Genomic DNA, 21702 nt, shown 5'->3' on the forward strand with positions numbered 1-21702 from the left:
TGTTATCGAGTATCGTTTTTTTTATATCGTGCAGCCCTACAGGCCAGTCAACTTCATCCACACCAGACTGTCATTAGGAGTGGGATGACAGTTAAGTTTATATTTGAGTCAACGCACGTTAGTGAATACTTTTGGTAATACAGTGTATTAAATGGGATAGCAATGTAATATACTGTACTGTAGTTTAACAACTACTGTAGGTTGGTATAAGTATGAGCCTTCTGCCATTTGGGGTGATTGGTCTTCATTGTATTCCAAATATTTTGTGTCTTTTTTCACGCATGTGGCCTGACTTTGTTTTGTCTTAGTTGAGTATACGAACACATACAGTATGTGTTTGTTTGTGTGTGCATACAACCGTGAACACAAACCTGCACATAAACACATGGATTCACACTAGGATTGTTTGTTTAGATTGTGTGTGTGTGTGTACAGTACATGTATGTACATGTGTGAACAAGGGCATAGGTGTGTGTGTGTGTGTGTGTGTGTGTGTGTGTGTGTGTGTGTGTGTGTGTGTGTGTGTGTGTGTGTGTGTGTGTGTGTGTGTGTGTGTGTGTGTGTGTGTGTGTGTGTGTGTGTGTGTGTGTGTGTGTGTGTGTGTGTGAATGGTATTGTATATTATCGCATTGTGCTTGCATGCGTTCATGCGTGCATGCGCGTGTGTGTTAGTGAGAAAGGGTTTTTTCTCCACTCTGTCTACTTCATATAACATCATTGTTTTATTGTGTTGTCCTCCTCAGGCTATGGAGTTCATTGAGGCCATGTTGCAGCGAGCCTGTGTGGGGATGGAGCAGAGGGCAGCAGAGCAGGGGGAGCAGAACCCAGTGGAGACCCAGACCCTCCGCATGGGGATGGGCCTGGTGGCGGCACTCATGTCCGGGGACACCAAGGTACAACACACACGCAGGACGACGCGCATACTTCCAGAACAGAGTGTAATGTACGAGACAGGAGAACCAGATGCGTTTTTCATGAACCCCAGAAGTGCTTTTATTGTTTAGGGTGAAAGGGGAGTTGGGAATGAAAGAATGAGGGTCCAGGGGTTCCAGGGGTTCCAGGGGGTCCAGGGGGTCCAAGGGTTCTCAGGGTTCGGGGTTCACCAGGGTTGTCAGAATTGCAGGGTCACAAGGGGTTAATAGGAGTGCAAGGTCACCTGGGTTACGAGGGTCAGGGTTCCAGGGTCACCGTGGTTCCAGGGGTTCCGGGTTGTCTGTGTGTGTGTTCCCCCGGGAGTGGAGCAGCGATGCCGAGAGCTGGAGAGTCCGGGGAGTCCTGGGGGAAACACACACAACAGAGCAGGTGAAGAGGAGCAGCAGTACAATGCAGGGGATATCCAAAATCGTATACGTATGACAGAAGGCTGGTCGATTTACCGGGGATGGTGAGCAGTCGGAGAGTCGAAGATCAAAAAGCGGGTCCGGGATCAGGAGTCAGAGTACGGTAAGCTGGAGCAGACGGGTTCTGAGATGCTTGCAGACGATCTGACAAGAGATGACTGAAACAGGGAGCTTTATATACAGAGAGAGGTTAATGGTAAATGCAGTGCAGCTGGAGAGTTAACGAGGGTAAGTGGAGCAGAGCAGAGTGGAGACAGGTGAAGGTGATTAGGCAAGGCAGAGAGTGAAGTAGAGCCGAGTAGGAACAGGTGTACGTAATCAGGCAGACTGGAGAGCAAGAGATAGGACCAATTTGTGTTGTTATGGGGCAGGCAGAGAGAATTCATGACAGAACCCCCCCCCCAAGGGACGGCCCCAGAAGTCCCAAAATGGAACCACCAAGGCAGGGAGGGCGGAAGGGGGAACCGGAGGAGGGCTAGAACTCTTCAGACCCGTCAGAATCCATCGCCACCCCCTCCGAGGGCAACTTATTCATCTCAACGTCTCCAGCAGTGGAGGCGACATCAGACACAGACAGATCAGGGTCGGAGTCGGGGCCAGGAGCAGGTGCAGGCACAGGGTCAGAGTCTCGGCCAGGAGCGAGCACAGGTGCAGGGACAGGGACGGGTGCAGGTACAGGTCTTGCCAGCTGAACAGCCGGACGGTTAGGGCCACGTTCAACCCCCTTGGGGCGACCCCTCCGAAGGGAGGGCTGGTCGGGATGGAGACGGTGAAACTCCACAACCAAAGCAGGATCCACAATCCTGCTGGCAGGCACCCACATCCTTTCCTCCGGGCCGTAACCCTCCCAGTCTACCAGGTATTGGATCCCCCTGCCCCGCCGACGAGACCGGAGGAGACGCGCAACCGTGTAGACAGGGCCCCCCTCAATCATGCGAGGAGGAGGTGGTGGCTGAGCATCGGGGACCAGGTCACTCTCGTGCACCAGCTTCAGTTTGGAAACGTGGAAGGTAGGGTGAACCTTCATGGAGCCGGGGAGCTTGAGTCGAACGGCGGACCTGCTGATCACCTTCTCCACTAGAAATGGGCCGACGTATCGGGGTGCCAACTTGCGAGACTCCACTCGGAGCGGCAGATCCTTAGTGGACAGCCACACCTTTTGTCCCACTTGGTACGGAGGTGCCGGTATCCTCCGACGATTTGCCCCAGCTTCATAATTGGCCACTGACCGGAGGAGGGTAGTCCGGGCCTGGGACCAAGTTCTGCGGCAACGTCGGACATGGGCCAGAGCAGACGGACAGGATGCAGCGGCTTCTTGACTGGCGAACAGCGGTGGCTGGTAACCATACACGCAGTGGAAGGGGGAAAGGCCAGTTGCTGAGCTTGGGAGAGAGTTATGCGCATATTCTACCACAGGAGCTGCTGAGCCCAGGATCTGGGATTGCGCGAAGCCATGCAGCGGAGAGACTTCTCCAATTCCTGGTTAAAATCTCTCCGCCTGCCCATTCGACTGTGGATGGAAGCCGGATGTTAGGCTGGCAGTGGCCCCGATGAGATGGCAGAATTCCTTCCAAAAGACAGATGCAAATTGGGGCCCCCTGTCGGACACTATGTCCCTGGGTAGTCCGTGTATCCTAAATACCTGCTCCAGTGACTACTTGTGCTGTCTCCTTTGCAGAGGGTAGCTTGGGGAGTGGACAAAGTGAGCATCTTACTGAATCTATCAACGATGGTAAGGATGACATTGTTACCATCGGATGGGGGCAAACCAGAACGAAGTCCAACGACAAGTGTGACCACGGGCGCTTGGGCACCGGCAGGGTTGAAGCAATCCTGCAGGTGGGCGACTGGGGGTCTTATTCTGGCTGCAGGTGAGGCATGCTTTCACATATTCCCGGACATCAGCCCTCATCGAGGGCCACCAGAATCGCTGGGAGAGCAGGCGAAAGGTACGTTCAACCCCGGGATGGCAGGCCAGGTGAGTATCGTGGCCCCACTGGATCACCTGTGACTTAAGGTGACCTGGTACAAAGAGGCAGTCATCTGGGCAAGCACTAGGACCTGGCTGGGTACGGATTGCCTCTCTGACACGTTCCTCTACATCCCAGGTTAGAGCGGCGATGATACATGAGCTTGGGAGGACGGGGGTTGGTTCCTCCATAGGAGCTTCGTCTTTCTGGAACATCCGGGAGAGAGCGTCAGGTTTCCCATTGCGTGAACCTGGGCGATATGAGAGGGTGAAGTTGAATCGCGTAAAGAAAAGGGACCACGGGACTGGCGCGAGTTCAACCTTTTGGCAGTTCGTATGTACTCCAGATTCTTATGGTCTGTCCAAACCAGGAATGGAGTACTTGTGCCCTCTAGCCATTGTCGCCATTCTTCCAGGGCAAGTTTCACGGCTAACAGTTCCCGGTTCCCAATGTCATAGTTTTGTTCTGCAGAAGTCAGTCTACGGGAAAAGAAAGCACAGGGGTGCAACTTGCCGTCTTCTGCAGCGCGCTGGGAGAGGACTGCTCCGACCCCAATATCCGAATGCGTCCACCTCCACCACAAACTGCCGCTCGGGGTCTGGCATTTGGAGGATGGGTGCAGAAATGAAGCGGGTTTTAAGTGCTTTAAACGCCTTGTCCGCCTCTGGAGTCCACCGATACAGAGTCTTAGTGCTGGTGAGGGCAGTGAGAGGAGAAGCCACCTTACTGTAATTCCGAATGAACCTCCGATAAAAGTTAGCAAAGCCCAAGAATTGTTGCAGTTTCTTGCGGTTCTCTGGTACCGGCCAGGTGTTCACTGCTGAAACCTTGGAAGGATCCATCCGGATACTCCCTTCAGTCACAATGTACCCCAGAAAGGACACAGATTTGGCGTGGAACTCGCATTTCTCGGCCTTGACGAAAAAAGTGAGTTTTCCAAGAGGCGACGCAGGACCAGCTGGACGTGGCGGACGTGTTCAGAGGTGGAGCTTGAGAATATTAAAATATCGTCAAGGTAAACGAATACAAAGACATTCAGCATGTCCGGAGGATGTCATTGACAAGGGCTTGAAACACTGCTGGGGCATTTGTAAGGCCGAATGGCATGACCAAGTACTCGTAGTGTCCGGTAGGGGTATTGAAAGCAGTTTTCCACTCATCACCCTCCCTCATTCGTACCAGATGATAGGCATTCCTGAGGTCGAGTTTATAGTGAAGATGGTTTGCCCCTTGGAGTAGTTCAAATGCAGATGCCAGAAGTGGCAGGGGGTATCGGTTCTTGACTGTTATGTCATTCAATCCCCTGTAGTCGATGCAGGGTCTGAGAGATCCATCTTTCTTTCCAACAAAAAAGAACCCGGCTCCGGCAGGTGAGGATGATGGACGGATTATTCCAGCGGCCAGGGAATCATTGATGTAATCATCCATGGCCTTTCTTTCGGGAGCAGACAAAGAGTACAGACGGCCCTTTGGAGGTGCAGTGCCAGGAAGGAGGTCAATAGCGCAGTCGTAGGGTCGATGAGGGGGCAGAGAGGTAGCTTTGGATTTGTTGAAGACCTCACGAAAGCCATGGTAGCAGGCAGGTACTTTGGAAAGATCCAGGACGGATTCGGTGGGTTTGGGACAGGTGGGTAAGATCGCTCCTTTTAGGCAGGTCCGGTGGGCATTCTCTTCCCCACTCCCGTACAATCCCAGTTTCCCAGTCGAGGTGGGGGTTATGTTGGCGTAGCCACGGATATCCGAGAATGAGTGGTTGCCCAGGGGAGCGCAGAAGATGGAACTGGATGGCCTCCTGGTGGTTTCCAGACAATAGCATGGTTACAGGGGCTGAGGTATGAGTTACTGTGCCGAGCGGGGTGACCATCCAGAGCTCGTGCAGGAACGGTGGTGAGGGCAGAAGGTGGCGCCCTATGCCCAGTTGTTGGGCAAGCTCAGCGTCCAAGATGTTGGCCCTCAGCCCCAGAGTCGACCAAGGCTGACAGCGAGTGTGAGGGAGTTAGGGAGCTGAAGACGGACCTGGAGCAGAGGCTTTCGGGCTATGGGAGGTTGAAGACATGCTGAGCTCACCCGGATCCCCCCTACGCCTGGTGAGCTCTGGCTTTTGCCGGACAGGTAGATACACGGTGATTCTCACCTCCGCAGTACAGGCAAAGGTTTGATGCGAAGCGACGCTGCCGTTCTTCTGGGGTGAGAGAAGCACGACCGATCTCCATGGGCTCTGGTTGGGCTGAGTGCGTCAACTGTGTGGGCTGGGCAAGAGAGGTTACTGGATGAGTCTGGAAAGCCGAAGAGTCACCCCGAATGCGGACAGCACGTTGATTCTGGCGCCCCTTCTCTCGTCTGCGGGTCTGGATTCGGCGGTCGATACGATTCACCAGGGAAATGGCTTCGTCGAGGGTTGAGGGTAAGTCATATGACACTAGCTCGTCCTTGATGTAGTCTGCCAGACTGTGAACGAAGGCATTCACCACGGCAACCATGTTCCATGAACTGCGTCTGGCCAGGGTCCGGAACTCAATGGAGTAATCGGCGATTGTGTGATTGCCCTGTCTGATGGTCAGAAGTTCTTGGGATGCCTCCGCAGTTGTTGAGCCTAGGTCGAACACCTTGGTTATCTCCTTCGCAAACGCCTCGAAGCTGGCACAAGCTGGGGTCTGTTGCTCGAATTCCGCTGCCCCCCATAGACGAGCCCGACCAGTCAGGTGGGTGATGGTGAATCCAACTTTGGCTCCTTCTGAAGCAAAGGTCCTGGGTTGCAGTGAGAACAGGAGTCGGCAGTTGGTCAGGAAGGGCCGGACTTGGGTCGAGTCGCCATTGAAGCGCTCTAGATTGCCGATCTTTGGTTCTGGGGTGGAAGTTTCGGGAGATGGGGCTGGAGACACCTGGGCCAGAGCGTTGGGGGCTGGAGCGTTGGGGGCTGGAGCGTTGGGGGCTGGAGCGGTTGACGGAGTTCTCAGGTGTGTGAGTGCTTCAATCACCTCGGCCAGTTGCTGTTGCTGTAGCTGGAGTTGTTGTTGATGCTGATGACCGAGTTGAATCAACGACGCAACATCACCGGTCATCCGGGACATCTCACCCTCGGCACGTTCCAGGCGGTCCATGGCTGATGGTTCGTGCGCTGGTTCCATGGTGGTCAGATCGTACTGTAATGTACGAGACAGGAGAACCAGATGCGTTTGTCACGAACCCCAGAAGGGCTTTTATTGATTAGGGAAAAGGGGAGTTGGGAATGAAGGAATGAGTGTCCAGGGGTTCCAGGGGGTCCAGGGGGTCCAGGGGGTCCAGGGGGTCTCAGGGTTCGGGGTTCACCAGAGTTGTCAGAATTGCAGGGTCACAAGGGGTTAATAGGAGTGCAAGGTCACCTGGGTTACGAGGGTCAGGGTTCCAGGGTCACCGTGGTTCCAGGGGTTCCGGGTTGTCTGTGTGTGTGTTCCCCCGGGAGTGGAGCAGCGATGCCGAGAGCTGGAGAGTCCGGGGAGTCCTGGGGGAAACACACAACAGAGCAGGTGAAGAGGAGCAGCAGTACAATGCAGGGGATATCCAAAATCGTATACGTATGACAGAAGGCTGGTCGATTTACCGGGGATGGTGAGCAGTCGGAGAGTCGAAGATCAAAAAGCGGGTCCGGGATCAGGAGTCAGAGTACGGTAAGCTGGAGCAGACGGGTTCTGATGATGCTTGCAGACGATCTGACAAGAGATGACTGAAACAGGGAGCTTTATATACAGAGAGAGGTTAATGGTAAATGCAGTGCAGCTGGAGAGTTAACGAGGGTAAGTGGAGCAGAGCAGAGTGGAGACAGGTGAAGGTGATTAGGCAAGGCAGAGAGTGAAGTAGAGCCGAGTAGGAACAGGTGTACGTAATCAGGCAGACTGGAGAGCAAGAGATAGGACCAATTTGTGTTGTTATGGGGCAGGCAGAGAGAATTCATGACAGAAAGATACATTACAGACGTATCTGGTTTATTTATTGACCTTCAATGTTGCAAGTAAACACTGCAAATGTGAACAGTGTGCGGGAGCTTCTTTGTCTCTACTTTGGGGACCCAGTGGTTCCACTCCTACGCACATGACCAAAGGAGGTCTACAAGAATTCTACAAAATAGAAATAACAGAGATGTATAAAATAGAAGAAGTACTGTTATGTACTGTCTAGCATGGCCAATACCATACAGAGCCTGCGCATGGGGATGGGAATGGTGGCGGCACTCATGTCCGGGGACACCAAGGTACAACATGCACGCAGGGCGAAATTAGGATTGCACCGATCTACATTTCTTCACTTCCGATCCGATCCCGATATCTTCATTTGGATATCTGCCAATACCGATACTACTCCGATCCAATACCAAAACCACATACAGTATATGCATGGGTTTCATGGGTTACATGGATATGCAATGTGCTGTATGTACAATAACCCACATGATCATGACTGATACAGCCAGGGATGAATACATCATTCATTTCATAGGGTTCATGGCTAAATATTTTATATAGTACAGTATCTGTGATCTTCTGCATGACTATGATCTCCTGCTATATTGCAGTTTACCTTAAGCAGTCCCAGCATATTGCATTAAACTCGTCCTCTGATGTTAGCTTGAGTTTGTACTGTGCCTGTCGACATGCCTTTCTCGAAACCGAACATACGAAATCTACTCTGTCATTGTAAACAATGTTTTCCTATCCTCACGTTTTTCATCTCTGAGTACCAACCGTTGATATAAATGTGAATTTGTCTCCTGTGGTATGTACGGTCCGATTTTCATATGAGAAGTTTAAACGTTTTTCTTTACAAGACGTGTTTGGGGACATTAAGTACATTGCTTAAAGTTACATATGGAAAAATTCTGACAGCGGACCACGAAATTGGTCAGGAGGGTCACCGTTCTCTTGATAATAACTAATTTTAAGCATCGGTTGACTCGGGAAGGCAATTAATTAACCTTTTAATCCCACTTTGTGCCCTTTTAATATGCTGTTATAATTCAATCATGCATGCAGTAAATGTTAATCAAAAAGAATATTACCTGTGGACTGTGTTTTAACATTTTAATTGTATTCCAAGAGAGGGGCTGCGCCTTTTAAAGTGGCTTTAGTGGTGTGGTGGAGCATTGGCTATGGATTAATGGTCATTAAAAATGAGGGAGACTGAAGTTCACACTCAATGAATAAAAAGAGATGCCCAAACTAAAGGTTGAGTGTTGTACATCATGCAATGTGGTTTTATAGTGATGGCAATCTACTGTATAACCAACTGTTTTGAAATCATTTTTAATCATTGTTTTAATTACAAACAGCAAATATGAATCACTCAACTTGCTAATCTGAACTGATTGCCACCTTGCTTCTGATGTTCCCTTTTAAACCATTGTGAGCATTTGTTTTGGTTTTGCACTTAGGGTGGGGTCACACGAAACTTTTGCCCTTTTGTAAATAGCATGGCACATACTGTATGACACCAAATATCCAAAATCCCAAATATCCCACTTGTTTAGTGGGCATCTCTTTTTTGTTTTCTTTTAGTGCGAGATTCAGTCTCTCTGATTTTGAAGATATAAACTGTGGCATAGGAGAGCGTAATGCATGGTCCTGCTTTATCACTCATTTTCTCCATTTGTAGAGTGCTCGTATATGCAGCATCCTCTGTCAGTTTTCAAAGCTTTCAAGTCTTTTAATGAATTGCAGTTGTGGCCCACCAAAGCCTGGTGCCGTGTGCACAGCTGTGCGGTTTGCTGTCGGGGGAGTTTGGGAATAGCAAAGACTCTGCCTGTTGGCCCTATTACGTCATGGAGTAGTGGAGTAGAGTAGCGTTGTCGAGGAATGAAACTGACCACCTGCTCAAAGACCTAAAACCATCACAAGTGCACAGCTGGGCTGAGATGTGTGTGAATTCTCTGCAATTAATCTATTCTTCTATGGCCTACATGTGTGTGTGCCACACGCATACATGAATAAAGCACATAATGTTTAGGCAAATCGTTGCGTTTAGATCTTTTACCTGTATGATAATGACGGCTATTTTTACGTTTTTATATTATACAATTGGAACTTTTAATCAGGGCACGTTCTGAATCTATCAGTAGTTCAGTGCAAAGTGGAGTTTACAGAAAATTCCAAGCCAAATGGGCTCAGTTGAAAAGGAAGTTCATAGAGTGTATGAAAGTAGGCAACTTCAGCTGTCATTTCTGCCCTACAAAGGCAAAATGCAGTAGCTACATATTTGGTCAAAAGGTTTAGACTGAAAATGGTCTTCATTACCAAATGTTCAAATATGTACCGTTTTGGATATATTGCTATGTCAAATTTGCATTAGCTACAATATCCAACCTAATAACAAGGCTTTGAAGGCATTTTTCTCAGTTTCCATGTTGCCGTAGTTAATGCACTTTGCCTGTTATTTGTAGGGCAGATTTAACCAGTCATTTTCCATTGAATATCCTTTTTATCATTCCAAGGTCAATTGTCTGATATGCAAATTGTCTGCCGTTGTCTGACATGCAAAGACATGCCCAGCAGCTCTAATTGAAACTAAATTTAATAGCCCCTTAGGCAGTAGAAACGTGCGAGGAAAGAATTATGTATTCACGTAAATATGTGCTTCTAATGTAAGATTAATATTGTTTTTGCAATATTCTGTGGATATTTAAGCCATTTGGAATGGCTATTTGGCTGAACAGTCTTGCAAAGGCAAACATCCTTTTGACATTGAGAGGTGAAGAGAGCATTTCAAATTACAATAGTTTTAATAATGATGGAGTTCTCCATGACAGGCTCGTAATTTGTACCGCGTGTGCTTGGAATAAATATCAGGCTGGCTGTGTAATGTAGAGTAGTGGCCCTTGTGATTGCATTGTCCCCGTAGTGTGGCACTTGTCGATTGTCACTGAAGTGTGGCACTCTTGTCGATTAGAGATTGAAGCGAAGGAGGGCACTCTTCAGATTTTTCTTTCTTAATTCGCTTACATTTCGGGGAGAGCCCTTCCTTGGCGCGTCATGGCGATTGCCGAAACGCTCGTTAACGAATAATATAGAATGAAAAATCTGAAGCGTGCTGTCCTTCGCACCCAGTTAAGAACTGTGTTAATCATTAGGCGATAGTGTGAGCCCGTCTCCTCCACTTTACAAGCTCTTGTTGATTACCATGGTAGTGTGGCAGCTCTTGTGAATATTCAGATTTTCTGGTGTCCAGTGATGGAGGGCAGGAAGATCTTCCACATGGTGTTTTAACCTGTTGCCTACGGCACAGGCAAAAAACGCTAAATGCCTAAGGCCTTTTTGGGAATAAAAACCTAAAAAAACTAAAAACCTAAATAACTCATATGTCTATTTTGTCTTTTTGTTTTTGTAACTATATCAGACAGACTGTAAATGGCATACCTGTAGAACAATTTTCCATGAGGACAATAAATAGCTTATCTATCTATCTATCCATCTCCCCTAGCTGAGTGGAGATGACTACGCCGCCATGTCCCGGCTGATGTCACCACTGCAGCGCGTGTCAGAGCTGCACCCGGACGCCATGGTGAGGGAACTGGCCACCGACCTCAGGGCCGCCATCGCCACCCATGGAGCGTACCGGCCGGACACCATCACCCACGCCGCCAACAAAACCACCCAGCACCCTGCCAACACCCCCCAGCGCCCTGCCTCACTCTCACACGCCTACACACACACTCGCACTCCCTCACACGCCCACACACACACCCACGCTGGCGCAGTGCCCGCTGGCAAACCCACTCCGGCTGCTGGACAACAGGCCGTGCCAGGAAAGGCAGCAAACACCACTTTACCCAACACCACCGCCTCCACCACCAGCAAGCTGTCCACACACTGTAAAGCTAAACCTCTCATCACAGAGATCAGTACACCTAAACCTCTCATCACAGAGATCAGTGATGAACCCACAGTGTCACCAGAGGACAGCAGAGCTCCATCGCCATATGGCACACCTGCGCACTTCTCCTCCTCTGTCACGCCACCACCCGAGAAGGTGCGGTCTCCAGGGGACAGGAACCAAACCGATGCTGCGTCCGCACGAGGAGGAGGAGGAACAGGAGGAGGAGTGGGGAGGGCAAGGGACAGTAGCAGTGGAGGAGGAGGAGGGGGAGTGGGGAGGGCAGGGGACAGGAGCAGTGGTGGTGGTGGTGGTGGTGGTGATGGTGATGGTGGCAGTGATGTGGTCATCTCGGAGTGTCTTCTGGAGGCCTGTGACCCAGAAGTGCCCACGCGAGCCGTGGCCCTCAGGACTCTCACCCGTGCTCTACAGGACCGCCACCCGGGGGCGCTGGAGAGACAGGAGACACTGCTGACGGTGAGGAGTGAGTGAGTGAGTGCCTGTGTGCATGCAGGGCGAGAATGCATATGTATTTGTGTGTTTGCACAGCATGAAGGAGACAGTGCATGTTTTCAAGCAGTGTTGGGCAGTTTTGTCCCATTTGTCTCACAGAAGAGCAAGAACAAATCTGCACTTCTTGTAATCACACAATTGTGGGCCTGTTGTCCTGATATCATTACCTTCATTGTATGACTATCGTATGTATAGTATGAATAGCTTTCACAGCACAAAAACTATTAACCAAGGTCTGTTTCGGCAGTGGCTATCATTATCCATAACATTACCAGACCTCTGAATGTGTGAGCTCCCCATTCAAAATTGCCACTTTAAAAATGGAATTTTAATAATAGAACTAAATACAGAACACACTGTAGTGTAATGTATTGTAATTGGTTAGACATAACATGCTTGTTAGTATGGTAATCTGTCTCTTTCATCCTTGTAATTAAGCTCTTGGGGGAAAAAGCTAGAAGGATAAACTCGTTTTTTATGTTGTTGTAATTGGCTATTTATTAGGCTTAGCTGACAACAGACAAGAGACATAATGTTTTTGTGTCTGTCCTTTGCCTCAAGACGTGTGTGTGTGTCTGTGTGTGTGTCTGTGTGTGTGTGTGTGTGTGTGTGTGTGTGTGTGTGTGTGTGTGTGTGTGTGTGTGTGTGTGTGTGTGTGTGTGTGTGTCTGTGTGTCTGTGTCTGTGTCTGTGTCTGTGTGTCTGTGTGTGTTTGTGCTTGTGTGTGTGTGTGTGTGTGTGTCTGTCTGTCTGTGTGTGTGTGTGTGTGCTGTGCTGTGCTGTGCTGTGCTGTGCATGCGCATTCTCCTATGAGCTCAGCAGTTGTGTCTCTCTCCTCAGTCCTTTGGGACATTGTTGGCACTGATCCTGTCTCGTCTATTAACATGTGTTCAGTGCATGTTCCGGCCCAGGCGCGTGTGTGCGTGCGTGCGTGCATGCGTGCATGCGTGCTGTCTTATTACAGGGAATATTAGATGAGGTGCCCCTCTTCTTTCCAGCACAATATGCACCTCCCTCTCTGCACAGAACCGCATCCACATCCAGCCTCTCTCCACTCTCCACTCTCTCCATACCCAGTGCATTAACAACCCCCTACAGGGATGCTCCTCCTCCCCACTGTCCCTTGACTCCCTCTTCCCCCCAGGGGGCCCCAGCCCCAAGGCCTCAAGGACTTCACGGCTTCCACACCCAGCAGTTCAGCATCCCAAATATGATCGGGATATTAAAGTATCCCGAATTTGTGTTGGAACATATAAACACCTTTTCCCCACTTCAGTATCCATGAGAAGCCCATATATACTGAACTTCATATAAACACACTTACACGAGACATTTAATTCAGAATTAACTCAATTTAAAGGAGCACTAGGTAGGATGAGGTCATTTGCGTGGCGCCCGTGGCATGCCTGTCTCAAAATCTACACCGTAATGAAAAACTGCTGTTCAAATAAACTTGCTGTGAGACTGTTTTTCATCACGGAATACCAACAGTTGATACGAATCTGAATACAGTCTGTAAAGCGATGTTTCCCAGATTGTTTCCTCGTTCGGTCCGATGCTGTCAAATGCTGCAAGTGGGGTTTTCTGACAGCGGACCGTGGAAGCGTCCGCGAGTGCCATCGTTCACTTACTAATAACTCGCATAAGCATCGCCTGACTCGGGACCGTGATTAATTAAACTTTTAATCCTACCTGGAGCCCCTTTAATTCTGAATAAACTAAATTCCGCTCTGAAAGCGTCATGTAAACACTTAAAAATCGGAATTAAATGAAAGTTCAATGTAAACTCGAGGGAACTATTTACAGGATTATTAATTTTGAATTGAAAACGTCATGTAAATATGGCCAATGTTGCATCCACACTTCCATCTCATCCGTAATGCATCCACAACACCCCCCACCCCCCCATCCCCCATAACTTCTTGAGCCATTCTGAGTTGATGAGGCCACCTGTGTGATACACACACACACACACACACACACACACACACACACACACACACACACACACACACACACACACACACACACACACACACACACACACAGAAGGCTCATTGGACATTCATGTACAGTATTTACTGTAGATGAATGTGTTACCCTACATTTCACCCCTTTGTTGATTACTAGAGTTGAGAGTTGAGAGTTGCTAGTGCCCTGGGCCTCCTAGTAAGAAGTGAGCAACTGGAAATATTAGTCTACAGTAGCACTAATTAGCCAGGGAGGATGAACTAACACACACACACACACACACACACACACACACACACACACACACACACACACACACACACACACACACACACACACACACACACACACACACACGTTCACACACACATACTACACACACAGACACACACACACACACACACAAGTTCACACATGCACACACATACTGCACACACGCACACGCACACACACACACACACACACACATACTGTACACACACACACACACACACACACACACACACACACACACACACTGTACACACACACACACACACACACACACACACACACACACACACACAATGGCATCAATCTAAACAAACAGTCCCACTACGAAGGCATGTATTTATGTGCATGTTTGTGTTTACGGTTGTATGTGCACACACACAAACACATATGTTTGCAAAGTCCACTAAGACAAAACAAAATCAGAGCATATACGTGAAAAAAAAGACGCCCGTCTGAACTCACACCCTCTTCTCTGTCTCTCTTTTTCTCCCCTGTAGCTATTTCTGGAAAATCTGGAGCATGAGGACTCATTCATCTACCTCTCAGCCATCCAAGGTACTGCGCCACACCAAGCCATCCATTTCACCATGTCAATAGGTCAATAGTCTGTTAGTGTGTGTGTGTGTGTGTGTGTGTGTGTGTGTGTGTGTGTGTGTGTGTGTGTGTGTGTGTGTGTGTGTGTGTGTGTGTGTGTGTGTGGTGTGTGTGTGTGTGTGTGTGTGTGTGTGTGTGTGTGTGTGTGTGTGTGTGTGTGTGTGTGTGTGTGTGTGTGTGTGTGTGTGTGTGTGTGTGTGTGTGTGTGTGTGTGTGTGTGTGTGTGTGTGTGTGTGTGTGTGTGTGTGTGTTCAGAGCTGAAGAGGCCATACACTTTGAACTCCATGAGTCATGATCATTGGTACACAAGTAAACTTCAAAGGCGCCATATTCACCCTGCCTTCACCATAAATAATAAATGTCACCTCGGGTGTGCATTCATATCTGTGTGTGCGTGTGCGTGTGTGTGTGTGTGCGTTCATATCTGTGTCTTCTCGACCAGAGAGGCTTGTGTATCCCCATTGATCTTTTGTTTGGGGGATGCGCCATTAACATGATAAAAGAATGCTAGCTAGATGGCAGCTTACGCTTGTCAGAGATTGTTATGTTATGTTATTGTCCTGAAACCTCCATGCTGAGCTAGTTTCATCCTCACCATGTGTGCAGCCAAAGTGACATCAAAATGACACCAGGCTCTTGGCTGGGGCTCAGACGGCTAAGGCACGGTAGCCAGGCCATGCCCTTCTAGTGACACTAATCAGGCCAAGAGCAATTTAAATATCGTTTCGATCATGTCCCAAAAAATAGTTAACTCCTCCGACTTTGTCAGGAAGCAAACAACCAGGGGAGGTGTGTCAACCATGCCTTTTGGGAAATGTAAATTGCGCTTGGTCAGACCAAGTCTCGAAGAGATTTGAAAGTCGATGATAATCAGGCTAACGTCACGGTGCAGTTACGCTGCGGGGACACAGGTTCGATTGCGGCCCGTAGTCATTTCCTGATCCTCAACCATCTGTCTCTCCCCACTCGCTTCCTGCCTGTACGCATGGCTCATAACCAAACCACGATTATCTCCTATGGTGCGAGGCCAGACCAACCCTCCAGTTTAAAAAACAAAACAAACATATTCTGTCGGCAGGGTTTAGTCTAATTTATTCACTAAGGTTGCTATGCACTGATTTGGTACACCACAGCCCGAAGCCACACCAATGTGAAATTGATGCGGCTTTTTAGTCAGAAATGTTGTTTCATCACTTTGTAATTCAACAAAGTGGCACTTATGGTTATTATTTGATTAAAGGCACACAGTCCGCTCCTGGCAACAAGTTGACTTTGCCTCAGTGAGCCAAGCCGAGCCAAGCAAAGACTCAGCAGGTTTCAGTGGAGGTCTTTAAAAATCCCAGCATGGCGATGCACAGAGCAGTGGGCAGGGCAGTAGAATGGTGGAGTGAAGAGCAGAGGGCAGGGAGACCTGGAGGCAAAGTTGAGCCTGCCTCTAGTCACAATTAACCTTGTGCCTTCACCCATTTCAAGTGTGTGTGCGTGTGTGTGTGCGTGTGTGTGTGTATGTGTGTGTGTGTTCGCGTCTGTCCGTGGGTGTGTCTGTGCACGTGCGTGCGTGCGTGCGTTCGTTTAAAACGTGTTCGTCTGGGACAATCTGTGTCATGCCATGAGCAGTTCAGGGGAAAAAAGGCAAAAAAAGATTAAAGGCTTTTCCCTTGTCAACTTTGTGAGTGTGTGCTTGCGTGCGTGCGTGCATGCGCATGCGTGTGTACGTGTGTGCATGTGTGTATGTGTGTGTGCTTAAATGTCTATGAAGCATGTTAGAATGTGTGTGTCATGCTGCACAGTGCTTCAATCAGGATCAAAAAGAAACACAAAGACAGACGATGAAAAGCTGTTTTCATTCAACTCCGGCCACGGCTGCGGCAGCAGGTCCAAAATAGTCCAGATTGTGCTCATTCCCAGTCAGGTACAACTGCACATTATGGAGAGGGGATGGGGAGGGAGGGAGTGGGGACGACTCTTGTGTTTGCTTTTGGGAATGTGTGCTCAGGTGAAAGGTGATGCTCAGGTATTAGGTTGGGGTGGGCAGGGCCGCTGACAGCTTTGGCCGGGCCCAGGACAAAGTCATCTGAAAGGGCCCCCCACCTAATACATACAATGGAATAAGGACCCAATTCTGGGCCCCTCCTCTCCCTGGGCCCGGGACAACATACCTGGTTGTCCCCCCTGTCAGCTTCCCTGGGGGTGGGGGTGGTGGTTTGGGGGGGGGGGGGGGGTTTGTCTCCTTCATCGCGTATCTAACCCCCACCTGGTCTGGTCTGGTCTGCGCCCCAAATAGGCACACGTGTGACCCCTCGAGGTCACGTTTGGCCCCGGGGGCCCCTTAACTCTTACTATAAGCTGTGTGTGTGCGCGTGCATGCTTGCGTGCGCGACGGTGACGGTGACGTACCCTCTCATTAGCCATGTCAGACGTGCACGTTTGCGTCTGTGATCTCGCTGGGTCATGTATTCCTGTCATGGCACTGACATACTTTACAGCGCGATCAGCTGTGTTTGGAGTCAGCTGTGCTGTGATGTGCTGTGCTGTTGCTGCAGAGATGGTGAGGGAGGAAGTCAGTCATGTAGTGAGTGTTTGGGGCTTGTGGATGTCAAAGTCGGTCAGGCGGCTTTGAAAGTGGATCTCAGTGTTGAGGGCTGCTGTCACCGGGGGTGAAGGACGTTGGATGTTTTTGTTGTGGATGAATAGTTTTCAGATGGAGTTCTTATCTGAAGTTCTAAGTTTACTCTAATTTCACTGCTTGTTGCTAGTTTTACTTTAAAGTAAAGTAAAGTTTAAGTCCTTGTATCCTTATTTGTTTGCTAGTATCCTTACTTGTTTGTCGGTAGTCTTCTGCTTCCTCATCTTGATGTACAGAAGCACAAACATACGCTAATTACAATGGATGATGATTATTATCCTTAGTTACATATACAGTATATTAGTTAGATATACCGTATATTAGTTACATATACAGTATATTAGTTAGATATACCGTATATTACTGTAGTTTGAAGATTAATATTATTATCTGGTCAGGTCATTCTGCAGGTCATCCTGCAGTGTTGGCCAATTAGTCCGGGAGCCGTGGGGTTGAACCCAGATTTCTTTGATAAAGTTCTTTTTTTTGCTTTATCTGATAGATTTTAGGCAAGTCTTCAAGATTTCAGACGATGCCCGGTGATATCACTTGAGCATTTTCAGATTTTGAGCCTTTATTGTCCCATAAATGCAAATTATGACAAAAAAACTAAAGACACCTAATATTACTGTGAATAATGTTACAAAATGTACCCAATTGCTTATATTACCTGAAAAACATTCACATTGGACTGCCTTAACACTGCCCTTATTGAAACAAACCCAATATGGGGTAATAAATTAACCCTTTCATAACAGCAATCCCACAAATAAGACGAGACACTGTAGGTGAATAGGGTATTTTTTTTAACTTACAGATATCAATATAAAACTTTATCAGATGATTACTCGTATGAATTGGAGAAAAAAATGTATTACAAGTTTTCTATATTTTTTGTTTAAATATGCTAATCAGGCTATTAGCTAATTAAACACACACACACACACACACACACACACACACACACACACACACAGAGACACACACACACACACACACACACACACAGACACACACACACACACACACACACACTGCTGCTGGTGTACTTGACAGACCTTTTTAATATTTATTTTTCTTCAAAATGCTACTATTACCATGTCAGAACGCTATAAAGGACTTTTTAGGAAAAGCACAAAAGCACAACAATACCTCTTAATGTATGTCCTCTACAAGTCTTCTGTTGTCCAGTCTTGCACTTTAAATGTCTGTATGAGCACTGTCTATGTCCATACTGTCTTAAGTCCATGTATAAGTACTGTCTATGTCTATACTGTCTATGTCCTTACCTAGATTAGTCTATGTCTGTATGGGAAAGCAAGAAATGTAATTTCGAATTCTTTGTATGACCAGTGCATGTAAAGAAATTGACAATAAAACCTACTTGACTTGACTTGACTTGACTTGACTAAATATGCACTAATTTGCATTATATTTTGATGCAATGAATCTGACCACCTGAAAATGCCAGCTTCAAAATTCCTTTTTTATTTTGTTAATATCCTACATACAAGAATATTTACTGTGGTCAATTGTGGCTATCTCCTTTTGTTATCCAGGTACAGAGAAAATACTGCTAATAACGTTAAAAAATGCGATTTCGGCCTATTTTTATGCATTTAGTTATATAAATCAGGTCATGAATGACAAATCAACAAATGCCTCAGTAAAAACATTCACAACATTGCTTAGAATAAGACTGTAAAGTATGGAACGGATTGTGCATTATGAGATCCTGCATAACATCACATCATGACAACATACATGACAACATCGCCGGTAGGTAGCCTACCACAAATAGCCAACATATATATTTAAAAAAAAAAGAACAACAGAGTGTGGGGGTAACTGGTGAGCAGTCGTTGGCTGTTCCAAAAGATGAGTAAAGAAATGACATACATCCAGTGTATCCAGACTGGTATTGAATGATCACTTAAATCCATAAAGCCATCAAATAAGATCATTTGCATTTAAATTTACTGTCATTTAAATTTACACAGAAAGACCTATATACACTGCAACATACAGTACCGCACGCTCAGAGAGAGAGAGAGAGAGAGAGAGAGAGAGAGGTCTAAACATAGGAAAACAGCTATACATTATATATACGGTTGAGTCAAAAAATTAAGTCAATCCAGTGTATCCTGACTGGTATTAAATGATCACTTAAAAGTCCATGAAGCCATCAAATAAGACATGTACATGCATTTAAATTCGCACAGAAAGACCTGTCTACACCTATACAACATACAGAGTCCTTAACACCTAAAACACCTATAGCCTACATTATACTACACGCACACGCACACACACACACACACACACACACACACACACACACACACACACACACACACACACACACACACACACAACACACACACACACACACACACACACACACACACACACACACACACACACACACACACACACACACACACAGTAAAGCTCACACAACATTGGTTTGGCAGCATCCCAGCCGAAAACATGCACAGAAAATGGTGCAAGGCACACTGTTTATAGCACAGCTACATTTCTTAGAATTGCAGGGGCTTTTACTCTTGCAACCACATCTGATCATCTGTAAAATGTAGTCTGGTGCCACTTTGACCTTTTCTGGAACACTTATTGGTATCAGTGCTTTGTTGAATGGGTCTTTCTTCCATCCAAATGCTTCAGGAGATAGTTCAGGTGGAGTGTGAACCAATGTCCTCCACAATATTGCTTGAAAATGAGCCCTTTTCACATTCTCAAGAAATGCCTCTGTTGTTGGTGGAAGAGCAGCCAGGTTAGGTGAAGATAAATGACCTTTCCCATTCTTTTTTCCCCATACCACCAACCTTGTATGAGACATGCTGATACTGTCTGGAATGCCATAACATGCCGACACAAAGTTAGTGGCCTCACTGGAAAGTTGTTGGAATGGTGCCAGCACATTACCAATTGATGTCAAGTGATATCCAGCTTTTAGGGTCTTGATAACAGAGCCTTTACCAAAACCAAAATAGGATGCCACAGTGTAACACCCTGATATGGCATGGGCTGGTAAAAGGTCAATCACAATGTCATTTAGTGGATTTACATTTTTAATTTTATCTCTTTCCATGTTAATACGACCACCACTGAAATTATGTACTTTGTAGGCAAACAAATAATCAGCCAAAAATTATGTAATTATTACTTATAATTTTTATTTTGTGTTACAACAGCACAGGAAGAGTAAATAGCAATGTATGAAATGGTGAAATTCTGTGTTGAATTAGTACGGTAATCCTTTCTGGGTATGTCTAAGCTGACACGACCAATATTCGCCTAAATGTTACATATTTCTGCTTGACAAACAGCTAGTTATGTAATTGTCTAAAATGTATTTGGTACGAGGACACTTTCTCCACTTTGATGTGGCAGGCCTACCACCCAGAATGCTCTATGGTTAATCATAGTGCAGTTATGAAGCTGTCGAAAGCTTGTGGGCTATGGCTGCAGCGAAATCAACATGAAAGGGTTAATATCTGAAATTGGCACATCACCCATTCTTATCCTGATGGGTAAGTGTTGGACAACTACAAACAGCAAAACCAAACAACCCACTATGAGATATAAAGCCACGTTTGGCGAAATGTTGGCCTTTGTGTCTCCGACTTGGAAAATCAGGCTTTTTGGGTGAATGCCCCGCCCCCAAACATGCATGACCCCACCCCCACTGATGTCCATACCTCACCACCTGTTCTTATACACATCCCACCATGTAAACAAACACAAAATAAGTATGGTATAGGGTATTTGGTCAGCATAACATGAATTGGGAGCCAAAGACTGTTGTAATCTATGGTTGCAGCACATCAAGCATAAAAGGCTCAATATCTGAAAATGCTCAAGGGATATCACCGGGCATCGTCTGGAATCTTAATAGGTACACCTTAGGCAACCACAAACTGCAAAGAAAAAAACTTTATCAGACGAAACTGGGTTCGGCTGATATTTGGCTTTTGGCTGCCGGACTAAATACCAAAGACAATCTAAAAGCATGGTTTAGGCATTTATTATGGACCGATGCTGATAATTAAGTTTCGGCCCAATGATTATGCCATAAAAAGGTGAACATGGAGGGTAAAAATGTCTATGTCTACCCCATCTCTATCAATTTGTGCAACTAAAAAAAAGCGTTTTTAATATCCAAATCCAGCTAAAATACACAGGGCACTGTTTCTATCTCCCCTGTCTGCAGGTCTGGCCGTGTTGGCCGATGCCTTCCCTGAGAGGATCCTACAGAGGCTGCTAGGGGAGTACCAGGCCGGGCCCTCACACACACACTCACACTCACAGCAGCAGCAGGAGCAGCAGCAGCCTACAGCAAACACACAGCCCTCTGCCCCGCACGCTACACACACGCAACAGCATCAGCAGTCCGCAGCTCAGGCTCAGTCTCAGCCACCTACGCGGACGGTGGAGACACGGCTGAAGATGGGAGAGGTCCTCATGAGATCCAGCAGGGCCATGGGTAGGTGTGTGTGTGTGTGTGTGTGTGTGTGTGTGTGTGTGTGTGTGTGTGTGTGTGTGTGTGTGTGTGTGTG

The 21702-nt window shown here is 47.3% G+C and overlaps 1 protein-coding gene across 1 annotated transcript in view; it reads left to right on the forward strand.

Annotated features, from left to right (window-relative positions):
* Positions 1 to 21702, forward strand: part of tango6 (transport and golgi organization 6 homolog (Drosophila)) — a 63324-nt gene that overhangs the window by 25680 nt on the left and 15942 nt on the right. The window contains exons 13-18 of the mRNA XM_063196829.1: positions 744 to 893; positions 10757 to 10975; positions 11082 to 11136; positions 11436 to 11626; positions 14403 to 14460; positions 21357 to 21629. Coding sequence (XP_063052899.1) covers positions 744 to 893; positions 10757 to 10975; positions 11082 to 11136; positions 11436 to 11626; positions 14403 to 14460; positions 21357 to 21629 — 946 coding nt within the window. The remainder of the gene's footprint in view (positions 1 to 743; positions 894 to 10756; positions 10976 to 11081; positions 11137 to 11435; positions 11627 to 14402; positions 14461 to 21356; positions 21630 to 21702) is intronic.

Source organism: Engraulis encrasicolus, chromosome 4, assembly GCF_034702125.1.
Source record: "Engraulis encrasicolus isolate BLACKSEA-1 chromosome 4, IST_EnEncr_1.0, whole genome shotgun sequence".
NCBI classification, from domain to species: Eukaryota; Metazoa; Chordata; class Actinopteri; order Clupeiformes; family Engraulidae; genus Engraulis; species Engraulis encrasicolus.